We start from the raw sequence: 23,474 nt of genomic DNA, 5'->3' as shown, positions 1-23,474 counted from the left end.
ACAGAAAAAAGAAGCCTTTTGGAACGTTCAATTCCAAACTAAACAAAAAAGTAACGAACATTGTTCACCGGTCGAAACAAATCAGAACACACAATAACACACCGGTGACACTGTGACGGTTCCCCTACGCTTTGTGTTCGGTGCCCTGACCCTTTGTGTTCGGTTCCCACACGCCAAAATTCGCGGACAAAACATCCATTTATGGTAGTATTACGCAATGTTGCTCTCTGAGAATGGTCTTGTTAGATCTGTGAGTGTTTACACTACATGCCTAGGTGCTGTTGGATTGAAGGTTTTTGATATTTTAGCCGTTATTAGGTAGAATGCCTTCCACTTTACTGCAAAACTGCATAATTCGTAGCATCGGCAAAAAATATCCTACCAAAAAATGCCTGCTTGGAACTGTCCGTGGTCCAGCAAAAAGTTCAACATGTCTGTAGCAGACAGCCCAAGTTTCAAGATTGTAGGGCCATCCAAACAGCCGTAATAATAAAAACAACAAAAGTAGTCAGTGAAATTGGCTGTGTTCGGTCCCCCCACACTTTTGTGACGTAGGCGTGACGGTTCCCATAATTCATTGTGTCGGTCCCCACTTTCTGTGTCGGACCCCACTTTCGACCTAATTTCTCTGTGACGGACCCCACAACCAGCCTATTTTGTGTCGGTCCCCACACCTTCTTGGATTTATGACTTGCCGGTTACTTGTATCATTGTATTCATTGAATCTAATTGTCTCGGAGTTATTTTTCAGCAAAAACCGGCAAGGCAGCACCTTTTGTGATACCAAGTAAGTCAGATGACATCAGTATGTGTGTGTGTGTGTGTGTGTGTGTGTGTGTGAGAGAGAGAGAGAGAGAGAGAGAGAGAGAGAGAGAGAGAGAGAGAGAGAGAGAGAGAGTGAGAGAGAGAGAGAGAGAGAGATTGACACCTTTCCAGATCACTCCGGTTATGCGACACTACCGCGAGCGTCACTACCGCGTGTCACACTACCGCGAGTACGACACTACCGCGTGTAACACTACCGCGTGTCACACTACCGCGAGTACGACACTACCGCGAGTATAACACTGCCGCGTGTCACACTACCGCGCGTACCACAACCGCGAGTACCATAACCGTAGAGAGAACGCATGCAAACTTACTTCTTGTGAGTTTGTGTTCTATAATGTTCAAAAAAAGAAACGCATAGTTGCTACTTGCCAAATTTGTTTTATTTTTCGAAAAAATTAACAGAAAATCCAATATTTAGATTATTTGTTTGAAATTTGGTATGGACACAGTTGAATGCACACACAGTTCATTTGCATCTTCAAATCAATCAGTCAATCAATACGATTGGGTGCCGAGGCTGTCAAGTCAGTAGGGGGTGTGACTGCCTTGAGCAGCAACAACTGCCCTGCACCTTCTGGGCATGGACTGGATCAGATGCCGGATATCTTGCTGTGGGATGGTGTCCCACTCCTCCTGAAGTGCCTGCAATAGATCGCGGTGATTTGCCGGCGCTTCTTCTCGCCTGCGCACACGTCTGTCCAATTCATCCCAGAGGTGTTCTATCGGGTTCATGTCTGGCGACATGGATGGCCAGGGAAGCACCTGGACATGGTGGTCGGTGAGGAACTGGGTGGTGAGTCGTGCTGTGTGCGGGCGAGCGTTGTCCTGCTGGAATATGGCATCCTGGTCAGTCAGAAGAGGAAGGGCGTGTGGGCGCAGAATTTCCTCCACGTATCGCTGGGCAGTTATGCGCCCTTGGACGTGCACCAGGGTGCTCCTTCCAGCGGTATTGATCGCCCCCCACACCATGACGCCTCCACCACCATGAACGGGTGCCTCATCCACACAGTTGGGCGCGTAACGTTCGTTTACTCTCCGGTAGACCCTCCTCCGACCATCATGTCGCTGGAGCAGGAAGTAGGACTCGTCGCTGAACCACACGTGTCTCCAGTGATTCCGGACGGTCCAGCGAAGGTGCTGGTTGCCCCACTGCACTCGGTTCTGGCGATGGCGACGGGTGAGGACAGCTCCTCTGTGAGGTCTGCGAGCTCTCAAACCAGCTTCATGCAGGTAGTTCCGCACGGTCTGGTCCGATAATCGGTGTGGCCCGGGGAGAGCCTGGACAGAAGATGAGGCCGACAGGAAACGATTCCGGAGGTGGCGGAGCCGTATGAAGCGGTCGTGAGCAGCAGTTGTCGCCCTTGGTCTTCCCGCTCGTGACAAGTCAGCAACGGAGCCAGTGGCTTGAAACCTGACCCACAGTCTACTGATGGTGCTCTGGGACACGTGGAAGTGCCTGGCGATTGCACTTTGACTTTGGCCTGCTTGTAAACGACCCAATGCAATTTGGCGGTCTTCTCTGCTCAATCGGGCCATCTTTCGTCGCTGAATTGTCGTCTGATTTCTTTGTGGCGAACAATCCGCTTTTATGGGTTTTGGAAGACATGGTGAGAGCTCAATATTCCCCGAGTTTCACGAGATTACACTGAAGCATGACGAGTGGTCATGCCAAATGAGCAATTTTGACATTGTAGCCACTGATAACGCATGCGTCACGTGCAGAGCTCACTTGTGGCAATGGACGAAAGGTCGACGACCAGATAAAAATTGTCTGCAGTTTGGTGGATATCCTTGTAGCCATATAACAATAACAATAACAATAACAATAACAGCACTTTATTGTCCATTAAAATATTACATTAAAATGGAAATTTTTCTTCGGCACACCCTGTCTGCCTGTAAACGATTATAACAACAATTGTATAGGACGACACACATAAAACATAAAACATAAAAGGGATACAATCAAATATGATATTGCACTATGTAAATTTACCCTCTCATATCACAGGAGTTGGGTTTCACAGCCGAGTAATCACATTACAAATATTTCCCACACACCTTCACATGTACACATTGTTTGTTTTTTTCCCAGCCGACCAGCCTCTACGTGATGCGAGAAGAATTTAAAATGGTGACTGCAGAAGGCAGGAATGACTTTTTAAACTGGTTTTTGCGTGCCAAAGGGACCTTATAACGTTTACCTGAAGGGAGAATTTCGAAACAGGGGTTGAGAGGATGGATCGGATCACGGACAATTTTGAGAGCTTTCCGCTTAATGGCAGCTTCGTAGAGACTGGTCAGCTGTCGTTGGGGTTGCCCAACAAGCTTGCTAGCCGTCGCAACAATGCGGTGGAGTTTAGCTTTGTTTTTAACATTTGTGGTACCATACCATGTCACAATGTTAAAAGTCAGTATGCTTTCAATCAAACTGCGATACACAAGTTCCATAACACTTTGATTGACATTAAAATATTTAAGCTTCCTGAGAAGAAAAAGTCGCTGCTGAGCTTTCTTATAAACAGCATGAACATGATCACTAAAAGTCAGCTTATTGTCAATTGAAACCCCAAGATATTTGAAGGTTTCCACAAGTTCAACTTCCTTGTCGCTTATTCTCACTTTTTGGGGACCACAATTATCACTCTTTCCTCCAAAAATCATTTCTTTTGTTTTGCCTACATTCAACTGCAAGAAACTGGACTTGAACCATTCATTCAGAAGATCAACTTGGGTAAAATACTTTGACAAAGTTTCGTCGTCCTTCAGACGCCCAATGAGGGCCATGTCGTCTGCATATTTAATGAGGGCTAAAACTGGATCATTTAAAAGCATGTTGTTTGTGTAAATGGAAAAAAGGACAGGAGAGAGAACACAACCTTGTGGGGCCCCGGTGTTTAAAACAACTTCGTCTAAAAGCACAGAATGACCAAACAAACGGTTGCTGAGGCTGAGACGTTGTGGCCGATCGCATAGGAACTCCCTGATCCAGAAAATCAAATTATTGTTCACATCTAACTGGACTAACCTCTGGATAAGTATATGGGGCTGAATCGTATTAAAGGCTGATGAAAAATCCATAAAAAGAACTCTAACCGTGTTCCCTGCTGTATCTAAATGGCTGACAATCATGTTGATAAGCGTGAGTGTAGCATCTTCGACGCCTCTCTTTGCCCTATATGCGAACTGAAGGGGGTCCATGCGATCTGCCACAGACTCAGTGAGCTTGTTACAAACAAGCCTCTCCATACATTTCGCTACAACAGAAGTCAGTGCCACAGGGCGAAAATCATTTAGTTCTTTTGCGTTTGGTTTCTTGGGTACAGGTGTTATAGTGGAAGTTTTCCAGGAACGAGGCATAAAATGTACATCGAGAAAGAGCTGAAACAGCTGAGTAAAAACTGAACCAAGCTGACTATATAACTAAATTAACCAAATATTACAAGCTATGCGTTTCTTTTTTTGAACAGTATAACTTTGATTGGAAGCAACCCATTCTATATGTATTCTGATAGTGTGTTCTGATCGTTTTGAGTTCTTGGTTAGCATGACAAACATTGAATTAGTGTTCAGAGAACAGACCAGGCCTTTTTGTTTTATATTTCAAGGAAACATTTCAACCTTTGCCTTCAGCCATGGAAGTCATAAAATGACACGCGGTAATGTTATACTCGCGGTAGTGTGACACGCGGTAGTGTTATACTCGCGGTAGTGTCGTACTCGCGGTAGTGTCGTACTCGCGGTAAGTTCTGTTTCCGTACCCGCGACAGCGGCAGCGACAAAAGAAAACGCGCGCAAACGCGTGACGTGTTTCCGTACTTGCGTTTTAAACATGCGGTAAAAATTAATCTGTAAACTCCCGCGTTGCCGCGCGACAACGCGAAAAAATCGCTCCAGGACCCTTTCAAAAAAATCGCGTCGCTTGCCGCTTGTCGCGCCGCTAACGCGTCGCGCGTGTGGAAACACTCCTGGTCATTTTCTATGTGCTTGATTTTCGTCGCGCCGCTGGAAAAACGCTGTCGCGGGTACGGAAACACAACTCTCTCTCTCTCTCTCTCTCTCTCTCTCTCTCTCTCTCTCTCTCTCTCTCTCTCTCTCTCTCTCTCTCACACACACACACACACATACTGATGTCATCTGACTTACTTGGTATCACAAAAGGTGCTGCCTTGCCGGTTTTTGCTGAAAAATAACTCCGAGACAATTAGATTCAATGAATACAATGATACAAGTAACCGGCAAGTCATAAATTCAAGAAGGTGTGGGGACCGACACAAAATAGGCTGGTTGTGGGGTCCGTCACAGAGAAATTAGGTCGAAAGTGGGGTCCGACACAGAAAGTGGGGACCGACACAATGAATTATGGGAACCGTCACGCCTACGTCACAAAAGTGTGGGGGGACCGAACACAGCCAATTTCACTGACTACTTTTGTTGTTTTTATTATTACGGCTGTTTGGATGGCCCTACAATCTTGAAACTTGGGCTGTCTGCTACAGACATGTTGAACTTTTTGCTGGACCACGGACAGTTCCAAGCAGGCATTTTTTGGTAGGATATTTTTTGCCGATGCTACGAATTATGCAGTTTTGCAGTAAAGTGGAAGGCATTCTACCTAATAACGGCTAAAATATCAAAAACCTTCAATCCAACAGCACCTAGGCATGTAGTGTAAACACTCACAGATCTAACAAGACCATTCTCAGAGAGCAACATTGCGTAATACTACCATAAATGGATGTTTTGTCCGCGAATTTTGGCGTGTGGGAACCGAGTGGGAACCGAACACAAAGGGTCAGGGCACCGAACACAAAGCGTAGGGGAACCGTCACAGTGTCACCGGTGTGAATAACAGAAGAAACGCACCATTTTAAATGGTCGTTCTAAACTTAACAAGTCGCGTGAGGCGAAATTACTACATTTAGTCAAGCTGTGGAACTCACAGAATGAAACTGAACGCACTGCATTTTTTCACAATGACCGTAGTCCGCCGCTTGTGCATAACGGAGTGAAACTGACGAGCCTGTTCAGCGCGGTAGTGGTTTCGCTGTGCTGCATAGCACGCTTTTCTGTACCTCTCTTCGTTTTAACTTTCTGAGCGTGTTTTTAATCCAAACATATCATATCTATATGTTTTTGGAATCAGGAACCGACAAGGAATAAGATGAAATTGTTTTTAAATCGATTTCGGAAATTTAATTTTGATCATAATTTTTAATTTTCAGAGCTTGTTTTTAATCCAAATATAACATATTTATATGTTTTTGGAATCAGGAAATGATGTAGACTAAGATGAACGTAATTTTGGATCGTTTTATATAAAACAAAAAATTATTACAATTTTCAGATTTGTAAATAATGACCAAAGTCAAATCAATTTTTAAGCCACCAAGCTGAAATGCAATACCGAAGTCCGGCCTTCGTCGAAGATTGTTTTACAAAAATGTCAATCAATTTGATTGAAAAATGAGGGTGTGACAGTGCCGCCTCAACTTTTACAAAAAGCCGGATATGACGTCATCAAAAGTATTTATCGAAAAAAACGTCCGGGGATATCATTCCCGGGAACTCTCATGTCAAATTTCATAAAGATCAGTCCAGTAGTTTGGTCTGAATCGCTCTACACACACACACGCACAAACACACACACACACACATACACAACGACCCTCGTCTCGATTCCCCCTCTATGTTAAAACATTTCGTCAAAACTTGACTAAATGTAATAACAAGTCGCGTAAGGCGAAAATACAATATTTAGTCAAGCTGTCGAACTCGCACAATGAAACTGAACGCAATGCAATTTTTCAGCAAGACCGTCTACTCGTAGCATCGTCAGTCCACCGCTCGTGGCAAAGGCAGTGAAATTGACAAGAAGAGCGGGGTAGTAGTTGCGCTGAGAAGGATAGCACGCTTTTCTGTACCTCTCTTCGTTTTAAGTGTCTGAGCGTGTTTTTAATTCAAACATATCATATCTATATGTTTTTGGAATCAGGAACCGACAAGGTATAAGATGAAAGTGTTTTTAAATCGATTTCGGAAATTTAATTTTGATCATAATTTTTATATTTTTAATTTTCAGAGCTTGTTTTTAATCCAAATATAACATATTTATATGTTTTTGGAATCAGAAAATGATGAAGAATAAGATGAACGCAAATTTGGATCGTTTTATAAAAAAATTATTTTTTTACAATTTTCAGATTTTTAATGACCAAAGTCATTAATTAATTTTTAAGCCACCAAGCTGGAATGCAATACCGAAGTCCGGCCTTCGTCGAAGATTGCTTGGCCAAAATTTCAATCAATTTGATTGAAAAATGAGGGTGTGACAGTGCCGCCTCAACCTTTACAAAAAGCCGGATATGACGTCATCAAAAGTATTTATCGAAAAAAAGAAAAAAACGTCCGGGGATATCATTCCCAGGAACTCTCATGTAAAATTTCATAAAGATCGGTCTAGTAGTTTGGTCTAAATCGCTCTACACACACACACGCACAGACACACACACAAACACACACATACACCACGACCCTCGTCTCGATTCCCCCTCTATGTTAAAACATTTAGTCAAAACTTGACTAAATGTAAACAAGTCGCGTAAGGCGAAATTACTACATTTAGTCAAGCTGTGGAACTCACAGAATGAAACTGAACGCACTGCATTTTTTCACAATGACTGTAGTCCGCCGCTAGTGCAAAACGCAGTGAAAGTGACGAGCCTTTTTAGCGCGGTAGCGGTTGCGCTTTACTGTACCTCCCTTCGTTTTAACTTTCTGAGCGTGTTTTTAATCCAAACATATCATATCTATATGTTTTTGGAATCAGGAACCGACAAGGAATAAGATGAAATTGTTTTTAAAACGATTTCGGAAATTTAATTTTAATCATAATTTTTAATTTTCAGAGCTTGTTTTTAATCCAAATATAACATATTTATATGTTTTTGGAATCAGAACATGATGAAGAATACAGTAAAAATAATTTTGGATCGTTTTATAAATAAATAATTTTATTTACAATTTTCAGATTTTTGATGACCAAAGTCATTAATTAATTTTTAAGCCTCCATGCTGAAATGCAATACCGAAGTCCGGCCTTCGTCGAAGATTACTTGGCCAAAATTTCAATCAATTTGAATGAAAAATGAGGGTGTGACAGTGCCGCCTCAACTTTTACAAAAAGCCGGATATGACGTCATAAAAGATATTTATCGAAAAAATGAAAACATATGTCTGAGGATATCATACCCAGGAACTCTCATGTAAATTGTCATAAAGATCGGTCCAGTAGTTTACTCTGAATCGCTCTACACACACACACGCACAGACACAGACACACACACACACACACCCACACACACCCACACATATACACCACGACCCTCGTCTCGACTCCCCCTCTACGTTAAAACATTTAGTCAAAACTTGACTAAATGTAAAAACAACCCACACACAAGCTATACTCAAACTGACAAATCAGAACACGAAACAACAGAACAACGCAGTCTTTTGACTCGACAGATGATCAAACTCAGTAAAAGAAATGAACATGACAAACGCAATTAAAACAGAATACAAAACAACAGACAAACGCAGTCTTTTGAACAGACAATAATGTGAAACTAAACAACTACATAGTAATGGCAACGATGAGCGCCATTGCTGTCAGCAACAGTGCCAAGTTCGTAGTCAGCGCAGCGCAGCCACAGGTTTGGACGCCGAGTAACGGTATGCACAGGTCTCTGACAGGGGTGGGGGTGGTTCTGGCTTTGGTGGAGATCGTTGTTGTTGTTGTGGTGGTGGTGGGGGTGGTGGTGGTGGTGGTGGTGGTGGTGGTGGGGGTGGAGGTGGGGGTGGTGGGGGTGGTGGGGGTGGTGGTTAACTCTCTGGCTGATGTTATGGTTGATGTTGGTTTGCTCGTCATTGCTTCCCTGGGTGTAGTTTTAATTGTCGTTGTTGTAGGAACGGTTGTGGTTGTCGTTTTAGTTGGTGTCGTCGTAGTAGCTGTCATAGTTGTTGTGTATGTTGTAGTTGCTGTTGTAGGAATTGGTGTTGATGTTGTTGTTGTGCGGCAAGTTTGGCAGCAGTCGTGTGTGAGACTGGGATCCTGAGCGCACCCCTCTTCAGAACAACCCAGCACGCGATCTCCAAAAAGGCACCCTGGGGGAAAGAAGCAAAAGAATACAAGAAATGAAGAACATATTTATAAGTAAAGAAGCGTTCGCGGATTCTGTAAAACCTCTAACAGAAACTTCATACAAAGTTCAGCATGCGGCTATTCCTGTAATTGTAAAATAACCCACCTTAAGAAATCTAAATACCGTTAAAGAAATCTGATTCAGTGCGATAATTTTTTTCCATCCGGAAGTCCTGACACGGACACGACGGGCTTTGAAAAGACACTGACCAATCACAACTCAACTTGGTGTTTTGCTGCTGGCTTTTGCCGTCCATTGGCAAGCAATCATCGCCGGTTAGAGCAGATTTAATTTTGGTGAGCATGCATAGTCAGGGAGGCTTTGATGTGGGTGAGCAGGAATACTTAGATCGTTTGTATTTGCAGTATAACTAATCAGCATGCATTGACACAGCGGATTTGATGTGGTAAGCATGGGTCGTCACGGTTATAGCGGATTTGGAGTTGGTGAGCATGTGTCGTTTTAACGAATTTTAGTGTTGGTAAACAGGCATTGTTATAACGGATTTGATGTCGGTAAACAGGTATCATTAAAACGAATTTTATGTTAGAACTGAAGCATGCAAAGTTTTAACAGATTTGATGTTAGAAAGCATGTATCATTATAGCAGATTTGATGTTGGTTAGCACTGGTATCGTTATAGCGGATTTGATGTTGGTTAGCAGGTATCGTTATAGCGTATTTGATGTTGGTTAGCACTCAGTGGTATCGTTATAGCGGATTTGATGTTGGTTAGCAGGTATCGTTATAGCGGATTTGATGTTGGTTAGCAGGTATCGTTATAGCGGATTTGATGTTGGTTAGCAGGTATCGTTATAGTGGATTATTACCAATTCAGTGCCCCATATGGCTTTTTGACCAATCAGGACGGATTTTAGGTGACCCTCTAAATGTTATAACGTTCAGGCAGGGACCCTTTTTGTTTATCACGCTAAAAATTAACAAGACAAAGTAAAAATGTAATTCAACAATATCAGCGTGATTTATTCTAAAGAATGACACTTCAAATGCTGTCAGATAATACTCTCTTTATCTGAAAAATACCGAAAAGCGAGTTTTGTCGGTGGGTGCGTTACGGAACAGCGGCTGCAAGGCACCGCCCATCGTCTGAGTGTGCAATGCCGACCGCTCACTCTAAATGATCAAAGTTCGCAAAAATCAAGTGAAATTGCGTCACTCGCTTTACATCAAATGTATCTTTACGTCATTTGCCATCCGTCTGGAGTCGGTTCTAAATCTGTCGCTCTCTGTTCAACGAGAAAAAGCGAAGAAACCGAAACGCATGTTCAACATGGTTTATCTTGTGAGATTGTTGTGTGTCAAAGGCATTTGACCTGTGAATATTCATCACGTCAGGTGTAGTATTACTCTGATTGGCTGACTCAGGTCACGAGAATTCTTTGACTGACAGGCATTGATAATCAGGTAGAAGCCCTCAAGTTCCCATTGTGGCTGTTCTGTCTAATTCGCGGAGTCGCTTCGAAATTTCTTTTGGTCGAATTAAACGGTAATAAAACCGTTATTTTTAATATGCTGACTGTTAGCAAATGATAACAGACATGTCTCACAAACGATATCAGCATTCGCCTGAAAGGCTCATGCTTGATATCGTTTTTCTCGACATGTCTGTTATCATTTGCTAACAGTCAGCATATTAGAAATAACTCATATTTGATGTTGGTTAGCAGGTATCGTTATAGCGGATTTGATGTTGGTCAGCAGGTATCGTTATAGCGGATTTGATGTTAGAAAGCATGTATCATTATAGCGGATTTGATGTTGGTTAGCAGGTATCGTTATAGCGGATTTGATGTTGGTTAGCAGGTATCGTTATAGCGGATTTGATGTTGGTTAGCAGGTATCGTTATAGCGGATTTGATGTTGGAAAGCATACATCGTTATAGCGGATTTGATGTTGGTTAGCAGATATCGTTATAGCGGATTTGATGTTGGTTAGCAGGTATCGTTATAGCGGATTTGATGTTGGTTAGCAGGTATCGTTTTAGCGGATTTGATGTTGGTATAAGAAGGCATCATTATAGCGGATCTGATGTTGGTATAAGAAGGCATCATTATAGCGGATCTGATGTTGGTATAAGAAGGCATCATTATAGCGGATCTGAGGTTGGTAAGCAAGTAACGTTATAACCGACCTGTTGAAAATAGCGTACAGTGCACGTCGCTTACTTGAGTCATTGGTCCTTGCTTCTTCGCAGGACTGACAACATGGCTCGGAAAACGAGTTCTTATAGCACAACATCCGCCGTTCAACCACAAGCGTTGAGCAAGAACCAGTAAGTACGTCCGTCTTACTGGTGCTTTTGTTGACATAGTTGATAGAAAAAGAAACTGTGATGTCTCTGCCGGAACAAGAAAACAACATTGCAATTTTTATAAAGCCACATTAGAAATCTATGCATGAAATTGGAACCATATCACAAACAACCAGCACCAGAACCGCCAGCCAGACAGCAAGTACACACACACACACTCACCCCCATATACGCAAGCAATCTAACACGTGAACATTTTATTGAAACATGTTCAGATGCAATATAATACGATTTCATCAGAATGTCCCAAGATTACATTGACTAGGGATTGGTATCACGGGAAAGCTTTATATTTACTATACATGCGCCCCAAACCGTAAGATTCTTAATATCACAGCAGGGTTATTTGACTAATTCCGCAAGATTCCCCCCCCCCACGCACGCGCACAAACACACGCACACACACACACACACGCACACACAGACACACACACAACAACAACAACAACAACAACAACAACAACAACAACAACAACAACTAAAAAAAGTACAATCTTCTAAAGTTAGATGCAATCGCCTTAAAGGCATATGTACTCGATGACTATACACGCTAATTGCTTTACCAACAGCTGGAGACATGCTAAATTAAGTTCCCTGCAAAATATTGTGGTCTAGGACCCCTTCAATGTTGAGATATGTTAATTTTCATTTTGATCTGGATCGTCCTATTTATAGATTTGGCAACACATGTAACGTTGATGCAAGGGAGCTAACACCGCGGCTTTGTTGACATCCTCACTTTTTCAGAGGCTAGAACAAGCTGTAATGCATGTATTATGGTCCGCGCATGGTGACATGTCGTCATTATATGGTCTTATGGTGCGTTTGACATCGATTATGGGCAAACTACACTTTGTAAACACGGGAGCGCGTACATATGCCTTTAAATGACAAGTGTAGTTGATTAGAGCTTGACAATACTTACTTGCATTTACCGGGTTGGTATGCCTTGCAGGTTCCGCAACACCCTTCAGCGTACGTTGCATTGCCACAAGGCGTCACCTGGCATTTAGCGTTGATGTCCCCGTACTCACAGTCTGCAATGAATTGAAAGATTCATCTAATATTAACAGAGAGAAACGCGCGAACGCACGCACGCACGCATGCACACACACACACACACACACACACACACACACACACACACACACACACACACACACACACACACACACACACACACACACACACACACACCAGCACACGGGAAATCCGGCTTCCATAATTTTTTTAAATGTCAAATAGCCCAAAGGAGTGCGCAGACATTGTTAAAATAAAGAACATGAACCGGATTACATTTTTTGTTAAGCTGAATTACAAAACGTGGTGCATGACACAGATACAAACTTTAGACACAGACGCACACAGACACACACAGACTAAAATGGTATGCGAAGGAACCTACCCACGTCATTGGTACGGTATTTTTCGCAATGCTCACAGCATTTTGCCCTCAACTTCTTCTCGTAACAGTGACTGCTCTCGAGCTCGTCGCAGGGTTTGCTGTCGTTTGTACCGTATAATTTGATATTCGTCGGCTGGTCGCCAAACGGGCAAGAATCTGAAAAGTCATGCAAGTAAGAACTTATAAGAATTCCGTCATTTCAAAAACGCTTGACGCATTCAAATGTCAGGAAATTACGATACAGAGGCCATGTCAATAGATATACAAGTTACACAGAATCAGCCCATAATTGAAAGCAAGGCAAAAGAAGATTAAGCTTACCATTGTCAACAGAAGAACAGATCACCGAAACCTGATGGCTACAAATCAAGCGAAAGCAATTCCAGATAATTGGTATGCAATAAAAACGTTATTTTTAGCGTTGAAATCGCTAAACAACTGAAGTTAAAAACGTGAGTTTTAATTTGGAACTGAAGCGAGCACTTTTTCTTGAACTGCGTACCTGCGATTCTATTTATCTTTTCTTGAAGCCGATCGTCACGTTCAAAGAATCAGGGCTGCTAATGAAAACTTACCGTTAATATTGGAACATTTGCTGTTCAATTGGTTTTCAACGCAACGGCCTTGTTGACACCACTGAAATATAAGTCATTGGAAAGTTTATCGAAGATACTGTCATTCTCCCTGAAAAAAGCCCCACACAAAACAAAACAACATAGGATGCTATAAAAAATAGTTTAAAGATATGCGACTGCCGCCTCAGAAAAGAAAGAGAGAGAGAGAGAGAGAGAGAGAGAGAGAGAGAGAGAGAGAGAGAGAGAGAGAGAGAGAGAGAGAGAGAGAGAGAGAGAGAGAGAGAGAGAGAGAATTGAATTGAATTGAATTTAACTTTATTTAACAAGGATTAAGATTTAAGGCTACGTCTTTGCTTACAATCTGTCATAGACACACAATAATACAATTATTAAAAAAAAAAAAATTAAAAAAAAAAATTAAAAAGTTAACAACAAAAGGAGGTCGTAAAACTTAAACTCCTGATGATAAAGATGACGATGATGATGATGATACTGATGATGATGATGATGATGAAGATGATGATGATGAAGATAAGGCATGAAGTGCAAACATATGTGGTTATTCATAAAATCAAATGCATACTATGCAGGTAATTATGCATACAAGATGGTAGCTTTCTTTCTTTCTTTCTTTCTTTATTTGGTGTTTAACGTCGTTTTCAACCATTCAAGGTTATATCGCGACGGAAGCTGGTAGCAATGGAACATGTAGCAATAGTACAACAAAACTATGTTCAGAATATAAAATGCACATCATATTTTTGACATAATACTAAGTGTGGTAAATCGAAACACGTTAAACTACTCAGACATGAAGTGTTTTTTAACACATTTTTTGAAACTTGTTAATGACTTTAAGTGCTTGAATGACGATGGAAGGAAATTCCAGACAGATGTACCCGAAAAAGCAAGACTGGTCTTGTCAAGGTCAATTCGTGGAATCGGTGGGATCATGTTGACAGACCCATATGTGTCGTCCTATACAATTGTTGTTATAATCGTTTACAGGCAGACAGGGTGTGCCGAAGAAAAATTTCCATTTTTATGTAATATTTTAATGGACAATAAAGTGCTGTTATTGTTATTGTTATTATATCTGTCGGTAGTTTTTTTTTTTTAAATGATGTAATGTAAATCGGCACTTTACCGTAATACAATTTATGCATGAAAATGGCCTTGTTTAACTGAAGATGCTTCTCCAATGGAAGTAAGTTAAGCATTTTTAACTTCATATCTGTTGAGAAATTATCCTTTACAATGAGTTTAGCTGAGCGACGATAGAGAGAGTCTAACTTTTTCAAGTGGACATCACTCCTGCCATCCCAGAGCGTCGAAACATAATTAATGTGAGGCATTACATTAGCATGGTGGAACATTTCCAGAGTCATTCTGTCCGTAAATTGCTTTAACTTGGATAGGAAGAAAACGTTCTTGGCTACTTTCTTGCAAATATGCTGTAATTGTGCCTGCCACTTGAATTCACAATCAATAATTACCCCTAAAACGCGATGTTGTTGAACTTGTTCAATTGATTGCGTACCAATGGTAAGATTTAGTTTTGAGTGGAGAAATCTGGTGTTTTTGTCTGGTTGCAATTACCATACTTTTTGTTTTTACTGGATGGACAAGCATATCATTGGTACTGCACCAGTTATTAACATCGTTTAAAGCTGTTTGAAGGAAAGACTATTACTGGAACAGATGTTCCACTTGAATGAAGAGAAGAGTCGTCAGCAAAACAATCACTTTTTACATTACTATCAGAAATGTGCAGTGGCAGATCATTGATATACAGACAGAACAAGATCGGCCCAAGCACTGAACATTGAGGCACCCCGCATTTCACAGTCTCCTCGGTAGATATTTTACAGTTTAGGGCAGTATATTGAGTTCTGTCCTTTAAATAGGAAGCAAATAAGTTACACACTGAACCTTTTTTGATATACAACCGTAATTTCTGCAATAAAATTGAATGATCAGCAAGATCAAACGCTTTTTTAAAGTCGAGAAACACAGCACCACTGATTTCAGATCGATTTGTTGCAGACAACCAGGTCTCGCATAGCGTGGTAAGGGCGCTGTGACAAGAGTTATTTGTTCGAAAACCAGATTGAAATTGATGAAAAGGTTTCTGCTTTCAATGTACGCGAGCAAATGTTTGTGAATATGTTTTTCCAATGGTTTGGATAAAATGGGCAACAAGTCACTGTACCTTGCCCTGTCCACAGCACGTTCCAGCATCAGCGGTTTGGAGGGTGCACGTCTCTCCGGCCAGGTAAGGGTTGTAACACGCCATCTTGAGACACAGGTCATCCAGGCTGCTATTGGGTGGAGCGTACGGCATCTGAAAGTAAGCCACGGCAGTTCGGGTCAGGCGAGATAAACCAAGATCCAATAACCTAAGGGAAGTAAGCGCTCTAAATGCATATATGTGTAATGGAGTAAGCAAGATTTATCCGGAACCAAATATTCTGGCACCTGAGAAAATAACAAGCATTGACATGAACAAGCGACTTTCATCCTCAAATATAATCTTTCGTAGATAAACCAATTAAGGTTGAGGAATAAGGTGAATAATACGGAATATGTAATCCCAGCCCCATTTTCAGAAAGACGGCTCTCTGCAGGGCAGACCAGTTAGGGTAAGGTCGGCTAAGGTTAGATGTCAAAAGATAACAAATAAAAAAAATCTAACTTTTAATGTGTAACATCCAAATTGCGCTTCTAGTGTGCAACCATTCAAATCATAATTATACTGTGCTACGATCCAAATCATGCTTATAATGTGCACCCTCACAAATCATACTTTCCATACTTATACTCTTCAACCATCAACATTATATGTATACTGTGCATCAACACAAATCATACATCTAGAGTGCAACCACCCAAATCATACTAATAGTGCCCCATTGTTGCGACGGCTAGCAAGCTTGTTGGGCAACCCCAACGACAGCTGACCAGTCTCTACGAAGCTGCCATTAAGCGGAAAGCTCTCAAAATTGTCCGTGATCCGATCCATCCTCTCAACCCCTGTTTCGAAATTCTCCCTTCAGGTAAACGTTATAAGGTCCCTTTGGCACGCAAAAACCAGTTTAAAAAGTCATTCCTGCCTTCTGCAGTCACCATTTTAAATTCTTCTCGCATCACGTAGAGGCTGGTCGGCTGGGAAAAAACAAACAATGTGTACATGTGAAGGTGTGTGGGAAATATTTGTAATGTGATTACTCGGCTGTGAAACCCAACTCCTGTGATATGAGAGGGTAAATTTACATAGTGCAATATCATATTTGATTGTATCCCTTTTATGTTTTATGTTTTATGTGTGTCGTCCTATACAATTGTTGTTATAATCGTTTACAGGCAGACAGGGTGTGCCGAAGAAAAATTTCCATTTTTATGTAATATTTTAATGGACAATAAAGTGCTGTTATTGTTATTGTTATTGTTGTGCATCCCCCCATACGACTTGTGTGCTACCATCTAAATCAAACTTCATGTGTGCAACTACCCAAATCATACTTCTTATGTCACAGTGCAACCACCAAAATCATACTTCTTATGTGCAACCACCCAAATCATACTTCTTATGTGCAACCACCAAATCATACTTCTTATGTGCAAACACCCAAATCATACTTCTTATGTGCAACCACCCAAAACATACTTCTTATGTGCACCCAACCTAAACATACTTCTTATGTGCAAACACCCAAATCATACTTGTGTGCAACCACCCAAATCATACTTCTTATGTGCAACCACCCAAAACATACTTCTTATGTGCACCCAACCTAAACATACTTCTTATGTGCAACCACCCAAATCATACTTGTGTGCAACCACCCAAATCATACTTCTTATGTGCAACCACCCAAATCATACTTGTGTGCAACCACCCAAATCATACTTGTGTGCAACCACCCAAATCATACTTATGTGCAACCACCCAAATCATACTTGTGTGCAACCACCCAAATCATACCTGTGTGCAACCACCCAAATCATACTTCTTATGTGCAACCACCCAAAACATACTTATAATGTGTAGCCAAATCAAAGAGTGGTACCCTGCAGAAGTAGGAGGAGTCGTTGTAGATGTGACGACACTGCTGGTCAGGGGGGCTGGGCAAGTTGTCCGGCACAGGCGGCACACCCTCTTGCTTCAGTTTGGTCAGCAAGCACTTCTTCTCCAGCCTGCACATTGGAGGGTCAGTTTGGTAGTGTTTGCATGATGTCTATAAAAACAAGAAATTCCTACGAGGTAGGAAAAACACCCCCGTCAAAGGGAAATAACCTTCTCAGTTGGTGGCAGTGACTGAGTGAGAATGGTTATTTCCCTTTGACCATGAAGATGTCCCTCTATAAGTCCTTGTATAATTTTAATCCACCAATAACTCCCTAACCGTGTGTTTGACTGGTCCCAATTTTTGTAAGGACCGTCTCAGGAATGTATAGAACCTGTTCACCAAGTTTGGTGACGATCGGTCCGTTCATTCTTGAGATCTATATGCGAACACAAACAAACAAACAAACAAACAAACACATCGAGCGAAACCTATACACACCCCTATACCGGGGGTGTAATGACCATTTTATGTGACAACAGCGCCACTACAGGACCAGTTCTTTCGGCTTTCATCATCGTCATCGTCATCGCCATCATCATCATCATCATCATCATCATCATCCATCATCCATCATCGTCATCATATGTTTATTTTCCCCACCTCTTTTTAAATATTTTTTCGTTTTTTTAATTTTTATTGTGTGTCTGTGCGTCTCAAGGACAGATTGTAAGAAAAATCTTAATCCTTGTAAAATAAAGTTCAATTCAATTCTTACCCCTCTGTCTTCAGCTTCTGCACTGTGTCGTTGAAATATTGGCTGGAGCAGTTAGAGAAGGTCCATAGGTTGAGCTTTTTGTGGGCGCCGTTCTCGTTCACTTTGGGGTTGGCACCTAAATCCGTCATGGCGAACAGGTCTGATGCGTTGCAGTCGTTGCCATTGCCGTCATGATTCGCGCCCAGGCTGTCACGTGTAAGGTCAGATAAGACATAGACATTGACTCATTAGTGGCGTGTGAGTTCCGAGACCAGATATAATTTATTCGAGGTCAATTATACTTGTTGCCATGTAGAATGCTACGGTGTGTGTGTGTGTGTGTGTGTGTGTGTGTGTGAGTGTGCGTGTGTGTATGTGTGTTTGTGTATGTGTGTTTGTGTGTGTGTGTGTGCGTGCGTGTGTGTGTGTGTATGTGTGTGTGTGTGTGTGTGTGTGTGTGTGTGTGTGTGTGTGTGTGTGTGTGTGATACCAGATTTACACGAAACACAAACAAACAACCACAGAAAACAACAACGAATGTCCTGGTATCACACAGCAAGCCATATAATATTCTGTTCTCCTCCAAAAGCGACGTATGGCTGTCTGAATGGCAGGGTAAAAACGGTCATACACGTAAAAGCCGTGGGAGTTTCAGGCCAAAAACGAAGAGGAAGACACATCACGCCATATACAGTATTCTGTGTATCCTGAGGTCCCTTTTGTGTGACCCCGACTCATTTACGTGATATATACACATTCGTGAAGATATGGTTTAGTTATGACATGAATGGTCTGTATAGAACAACTTGAAATTCAATCGTTCCGTGTGGGGTAAGAGTTAAAACATAGATATGATTCAAGAATCCACCGAGTGGGATGAGACTATGACAGGTAATGCACGTGATTCAATGGCCGGCATTGAGACTGGAGACGGTAAAGTATTCTACACATGTGAGAGAGACCGCCCATCTGATACCTAAACCATAGTTTCACAAGTGTGTATACTATGTAAATGAGGTCAAGGGGTCAAATTATAACCCCGAAACATGCACCATCTGGCGGTAGCCTTACAAGTAATTTTTCACAGGCAAGGCGGAATAATCTGGATCTGGTAAGGGTACCTTGCAGGAGCCAGTATTGGCTATCGTCGCAACAAATACTATGTTGTTGTTTTTCGTTTCTTTCTTATTATTTTGTTCCTGTGGCAAATTCTTCTCTTTTTATTTGTTGAAACTCAAAATTGATCTGATTCACTGTTCAAAGTAAACCGTAGTAATGTTAACAAACGGGAACTACTTCGGAGTACTTTTAGTTTAGCTGTCAATATTGACGTATCAGTAATTGCCAATGGTTAGAAGTTGATAAAGGAGACACGGCGACGAAGCTGTCAAAGTAACGATGGCTAAGGGCTCAGTATCATACATGTTTCTTTGAAGAAATGTGTTTCGAACGTTTTAGCCCGATACAAACGCTGTGTTGAGGGTAAAGTGCTGGATGATCGTGCAGCAAGTCGTCAGTCACACATGGGTGGAGAGTTACCTGTGCGCCAGTTCGTGGGCTGCGGTAGCTTCGTTGACTGCCCCTCCGTCGTCCTCGATGATCGACACGCTGCTGTTTTTGCACATCGTCCCCACGTAGGCCAGACCTGCAACAACACACACTCACACACACACACACACACACACACACACACACACACACACACACACACACACACACACACACACACACACACACACACACACACACACACATACACACACACACACACACCTACACACACCGTGGGTCACACACATACACACACTCACACACACACACACACACACACGCACACATACACACACACACGCACACATACACACACACACACACATATATATATATACACACAAACACACACCAACGCACCCAAATCCTACCAGCCCCACCCTACCTCCTTACAACCTGAGAGAGAGAGACGGAGAGAGAGGGAGAGAGAGAAAGAAAGAGAGAGAGTGAGAGAGAGAGAGAGAGAGAGAGAGAGAGAGAGAGAGAGAGAGAGAGAGAGAGAGAGAGAGAGAGGGAGAGAGAGAGAGAGAAGAGGGAGAGAGAGAGAGAGAGAGAGAGAGGGAGAGAGAGAGAGAGAGAGAGAGAGAAGAGAGAGAGAGAGAGAGAGAGAGAGAGAGAGAGAGAGAGAGAGAGAGAGAGAGAGAGAGAGAGAGAGGGCTCACCTGTTGTAAATTTGCCCTCTGCAGCCGAATTCCCCACGAGATCATACCTGTCGGAAATAAAAATTAATTGTACAATAAGCATCAAACAAAGACCGGGAGTAGCAACACCTTTTCCAGAGAGAAGTTTCTGTTTCTTCAGTTCTGCTTGGGAAGACACTACGAGAGAAGTGTGCCCGTTCCATCAATTAAAATTTGAACCTATTTGAACGAAGTTGGTATCTACCTGTACGACTTTATATAACCGCATTTTGCTCATGATATAAATCATAAAACTAAAATTCGTGCTAATTGTTTGTATGGCATCAAAACCATGTCGCCGAGGGCTGATAAAAAATTAAGCAGAAAATGAAACAACGCCAGAGGATTTTTTATCAGAGCACCGGGGGGGAGGGTGGGGGTTGTTCTCCTTCTTGTCCCCTCTTTTGCTTCACATGGTCTCAAGAAGCTAAGGGAAGTAAGCACAACAAACTCTGTAATTCAAACTGTCGACTAACGCGTGCCTGAACACAGTTGTAATTGGGTAGTTGCTTTCGCTCTGTTCACTTTCAACCAACAGTTCACTCACACATGGAAGGAGAAAGTCCGGAGTAATGTGTTAAAGGCACAGTAAGCCTCCCGTAAACCATCACAGAGCTCCCCGAGCGTCTACATACAGTACAAGCATACTTCCATTTAAACGCTCACCGAACGGGAACATCCTGGCTGCTTTCTGTCGAGCGTGAGAAATTTTCAAAGAATTTATTTTCGTGGACTTGACCCTTTACAACAATGGCGCCTCGTTTTGGTGCTGGACGGCTGTTGTGAATATCCCGGAAATCACGCCCGGACAGTAAGCCTCCCGTAAACCATCACAGATACTGTCAGGCTTTTACACACAGTACAAACACCCTTCCATTTGAACGCTCACCAAACGGGAACATCCTAGGTGCCCTACGTAAAGAGCGAGCAATTTTTAAAGAATTAATTTTGCAGATTGTCTCGAACACTTTTTGGACCCATCCTGAACTCAGGTCAAAAATGAGTTACTTCCCTTAAACTGGCGATAGCCGTGGATCGATGATTATCAGAATGTTTTTGGACCGTGGTGCGTTTTTGCGCTAGACATAACTTTTAAAATCTAAATAATAAATTGACAGCTTGTTACACAAACATTAATTAATCATAAAAGAATTCTTTTTTCATCAAGACAAGATCAGTGCAATTCGAAGTTGTGAAAGTTTGAAAAAAGAAAAGCCCGGAAGCAGGGTCACGCAAGGGTCGTAGCAGACGACGGTTTATGCGGCATATCGCCGTTCCTCTCAACAGTCAAAAGCCATCGCTAGAGTTCTTGTGAACCACAGCCGTTTGTTTCGTGCATAAAAACGTGCTATTGTAGATAAGCTCACATCGAGTCGCATTCAAATGACTAAATGACGACTACATTGTGAAAAAGGGAAACTGGATCACACGGGTTCACGATGGCTCAGGGGTAAGATAAACCACGCAAAAATAAATTCTTTGAAAATTGTTCGCTCTTTACGGAGGGCACCTAGGATGTTCTCAATCGGTGAGTGTTTAAATGAAAGGGTGTTTGTACTGTGTGTAAAAGCCTGACCGTATCTGTGATGGTTTACGGGAGGCTTACTGTGCCTTTAACGATTCAGGATTACATCTCACACCGTACGAACAGCATCACACTCAAACTGAAGTGTTCCACTCTTGAATACACTTGTTGTAACCAGTTGTCAACACGGTGTGATATTCTATATATTTCTACTAATGAGTAGCACACACTGTGAACGCTATTTAGTGTTTACCATGTGTGCTACTTTCGCTAGTGGAATTATATCGTATGTCACACAGTTTTCAAAACTGGTTACAAGCACAGAGATATAGAATATTCTATATCTCTGTGGTTACAAGTCACTCGGGGCCTACCTGCAAAGAGCAAGTTCTGAGTAATGTGTTTTTGGTTCTGGATTACACCATTGACCGTGTGGACAGCATCCTATACACCTGCAAGGATCAGGTCCGGAGAAATGTGTATCTTCCGTTTTAGGATTAGGTACATCTCTCACCATATGAACAGCATCACACACACACACACACACACACACACACACACACACACACACACACACACACACACACACACACACACACACACACACACACACACACACACACACACACACACACACACACACACACACACACATTAATTCTCTTACCTGTAAGGAGCAAGTTGGGAGTAATATGTTTCCGATTCTTCCTCAAGTTCTTCTTCTTCAACGTTCCAGAATTTTCTGGTTACGTGCGAGCTCGTTTGCCCATTTGGGTTCCCCACACTATACTCTAGTATAGTCAGCTTCACTCCGCTTTCGTTGAGTAGGCATGCTGGGTATTTTTGTGTTTCCATAACCCCCCGAACTCTGACATGGATTACAGGATCTTTTCCGTGCGCACTTGGTCTTGTGCTTGCGTGTACACACGAAGGGGGTTAAGTCACTAGTAGGTCTGCACATAAGTTGACCTGGGAGATCGGAAAATCTCCACTCTTAACACACCAGGCGGCAGCGACCGGGATTCGAACTCACGACCTCCCGATTAGGAGGCCGACGTCTTACCACCACGCCACTGCGATTCAAGATTACATCTCTCACCGTATGACAGACAGCATCACATACACACATCAATTCTCTTACCCGCAAAGAGCAAGTTCGGAATAATGTGTTTTCGATTCAAGATTAAACGACTGTGACCCACCGTGTGAACAGCATGAGGTGGTCAAAAGGAGGCAGAGTGCTGTAGTTGTCGGTAACAAACTGTTTCAAGTTTTCCAGGACTGCGGTTGCGTTCACCTGGGGTCGGCTGCTGCCAGTGTCGTTTTTTACAGACTCAGTCCAGTTGGCTTCTTGCGGTGTCTGGAGAAGAGGCAAGAAATACGTACAGGCAGGTAATACGATGACAAAGGAAACAGACTGTTTAAAGCCAAGTGCGCTCATCATGTCGAATGTCACTGAAGGGTAATATTCACAAGAAAACGGGAAAAGAGAAAATAACAGACAGACCGAGAGACAGACAGTTGACTGATGCGAAGAAGCCATTCCACG

The 23,474-nt window shown here is 42.3% G+C and overlaps 1 protein-coding gene across 1 annotated transcript in view; it reads right to left on the bottom strand.

The window, feature by feature from the left end:
* Window positions 1-8,464: 8,464 nt before the first annotated feature.
* Window positions 8,465-23,474, bottom strand: part of LOC138969645 (metalloprotease mig-17-like) — a 32,752-nt gene continuing 17,742 nt past the window's right edge. Inside the window, exons 5-15 of the mRNA XM_070342503.1 lie at window positions 23,128-23,285; window positions 20,383-20,429; window positions 19,709-19,814; window positions 18,191-18,376; window positions 17,416-17,542; window positions 15,558-15,689; window positions 13,346-13,406; window positions 12,771-12,926; window positions 12,291-12,402; window positions 11,220-11,392; window positions 8,465-8,994 (exon numbers count right to left, since the gene is read on the bottom strand). Of these exons, the coding sequence (XP_070198604.1) occupies window positions 8,465-8,994; window positions 11,220-11,392; window positions 12,291-12,402; window positions 12,771-12,926; window positions 13,346-13,406; window positions 15,558-15,689; window positions 17,416-17,542; window positions 18,191-18,376; window positions 19,709-19,814; window positions 20,383-20,429; window positions 23,128-23,285 (1,788 nt within the window). The remainder of the gene's footprint in view (window positions 8,995-11,219; window positions 11,393-12,290; window positions 12,403-12,770; window positions 12,927-13,345; window positions 13,407-15,557; window positions 15,690-17,415; window positions 17,543-18,190; window positions 18,377-19,708; window positions 19,815-20,382; window positions 20,430-23,127; window positions 23,286-23,474) is intronic.

This window comes from Littorina saxatilis, linkage group LG6, assembly GCF_037325665.1.
Source record: "Littorina saxatilis isolate snail1 linkage group LG6, US_GU_Lsax_2.0, whole genome shotgun sequence".
In the NCBI taxonomy this organism is placed as follows: domain Eukaryota; kingdom Metazoa; phylum Mollusca; class Gastropoda; order Littorinimorpha; family Littorinidae; genus Littorina; species Littorina saxatilis.
Note: the sequence above shows the minus strand (reverse complement) of the source record. Positions and strands in the feature narration are given on the sequence as shown.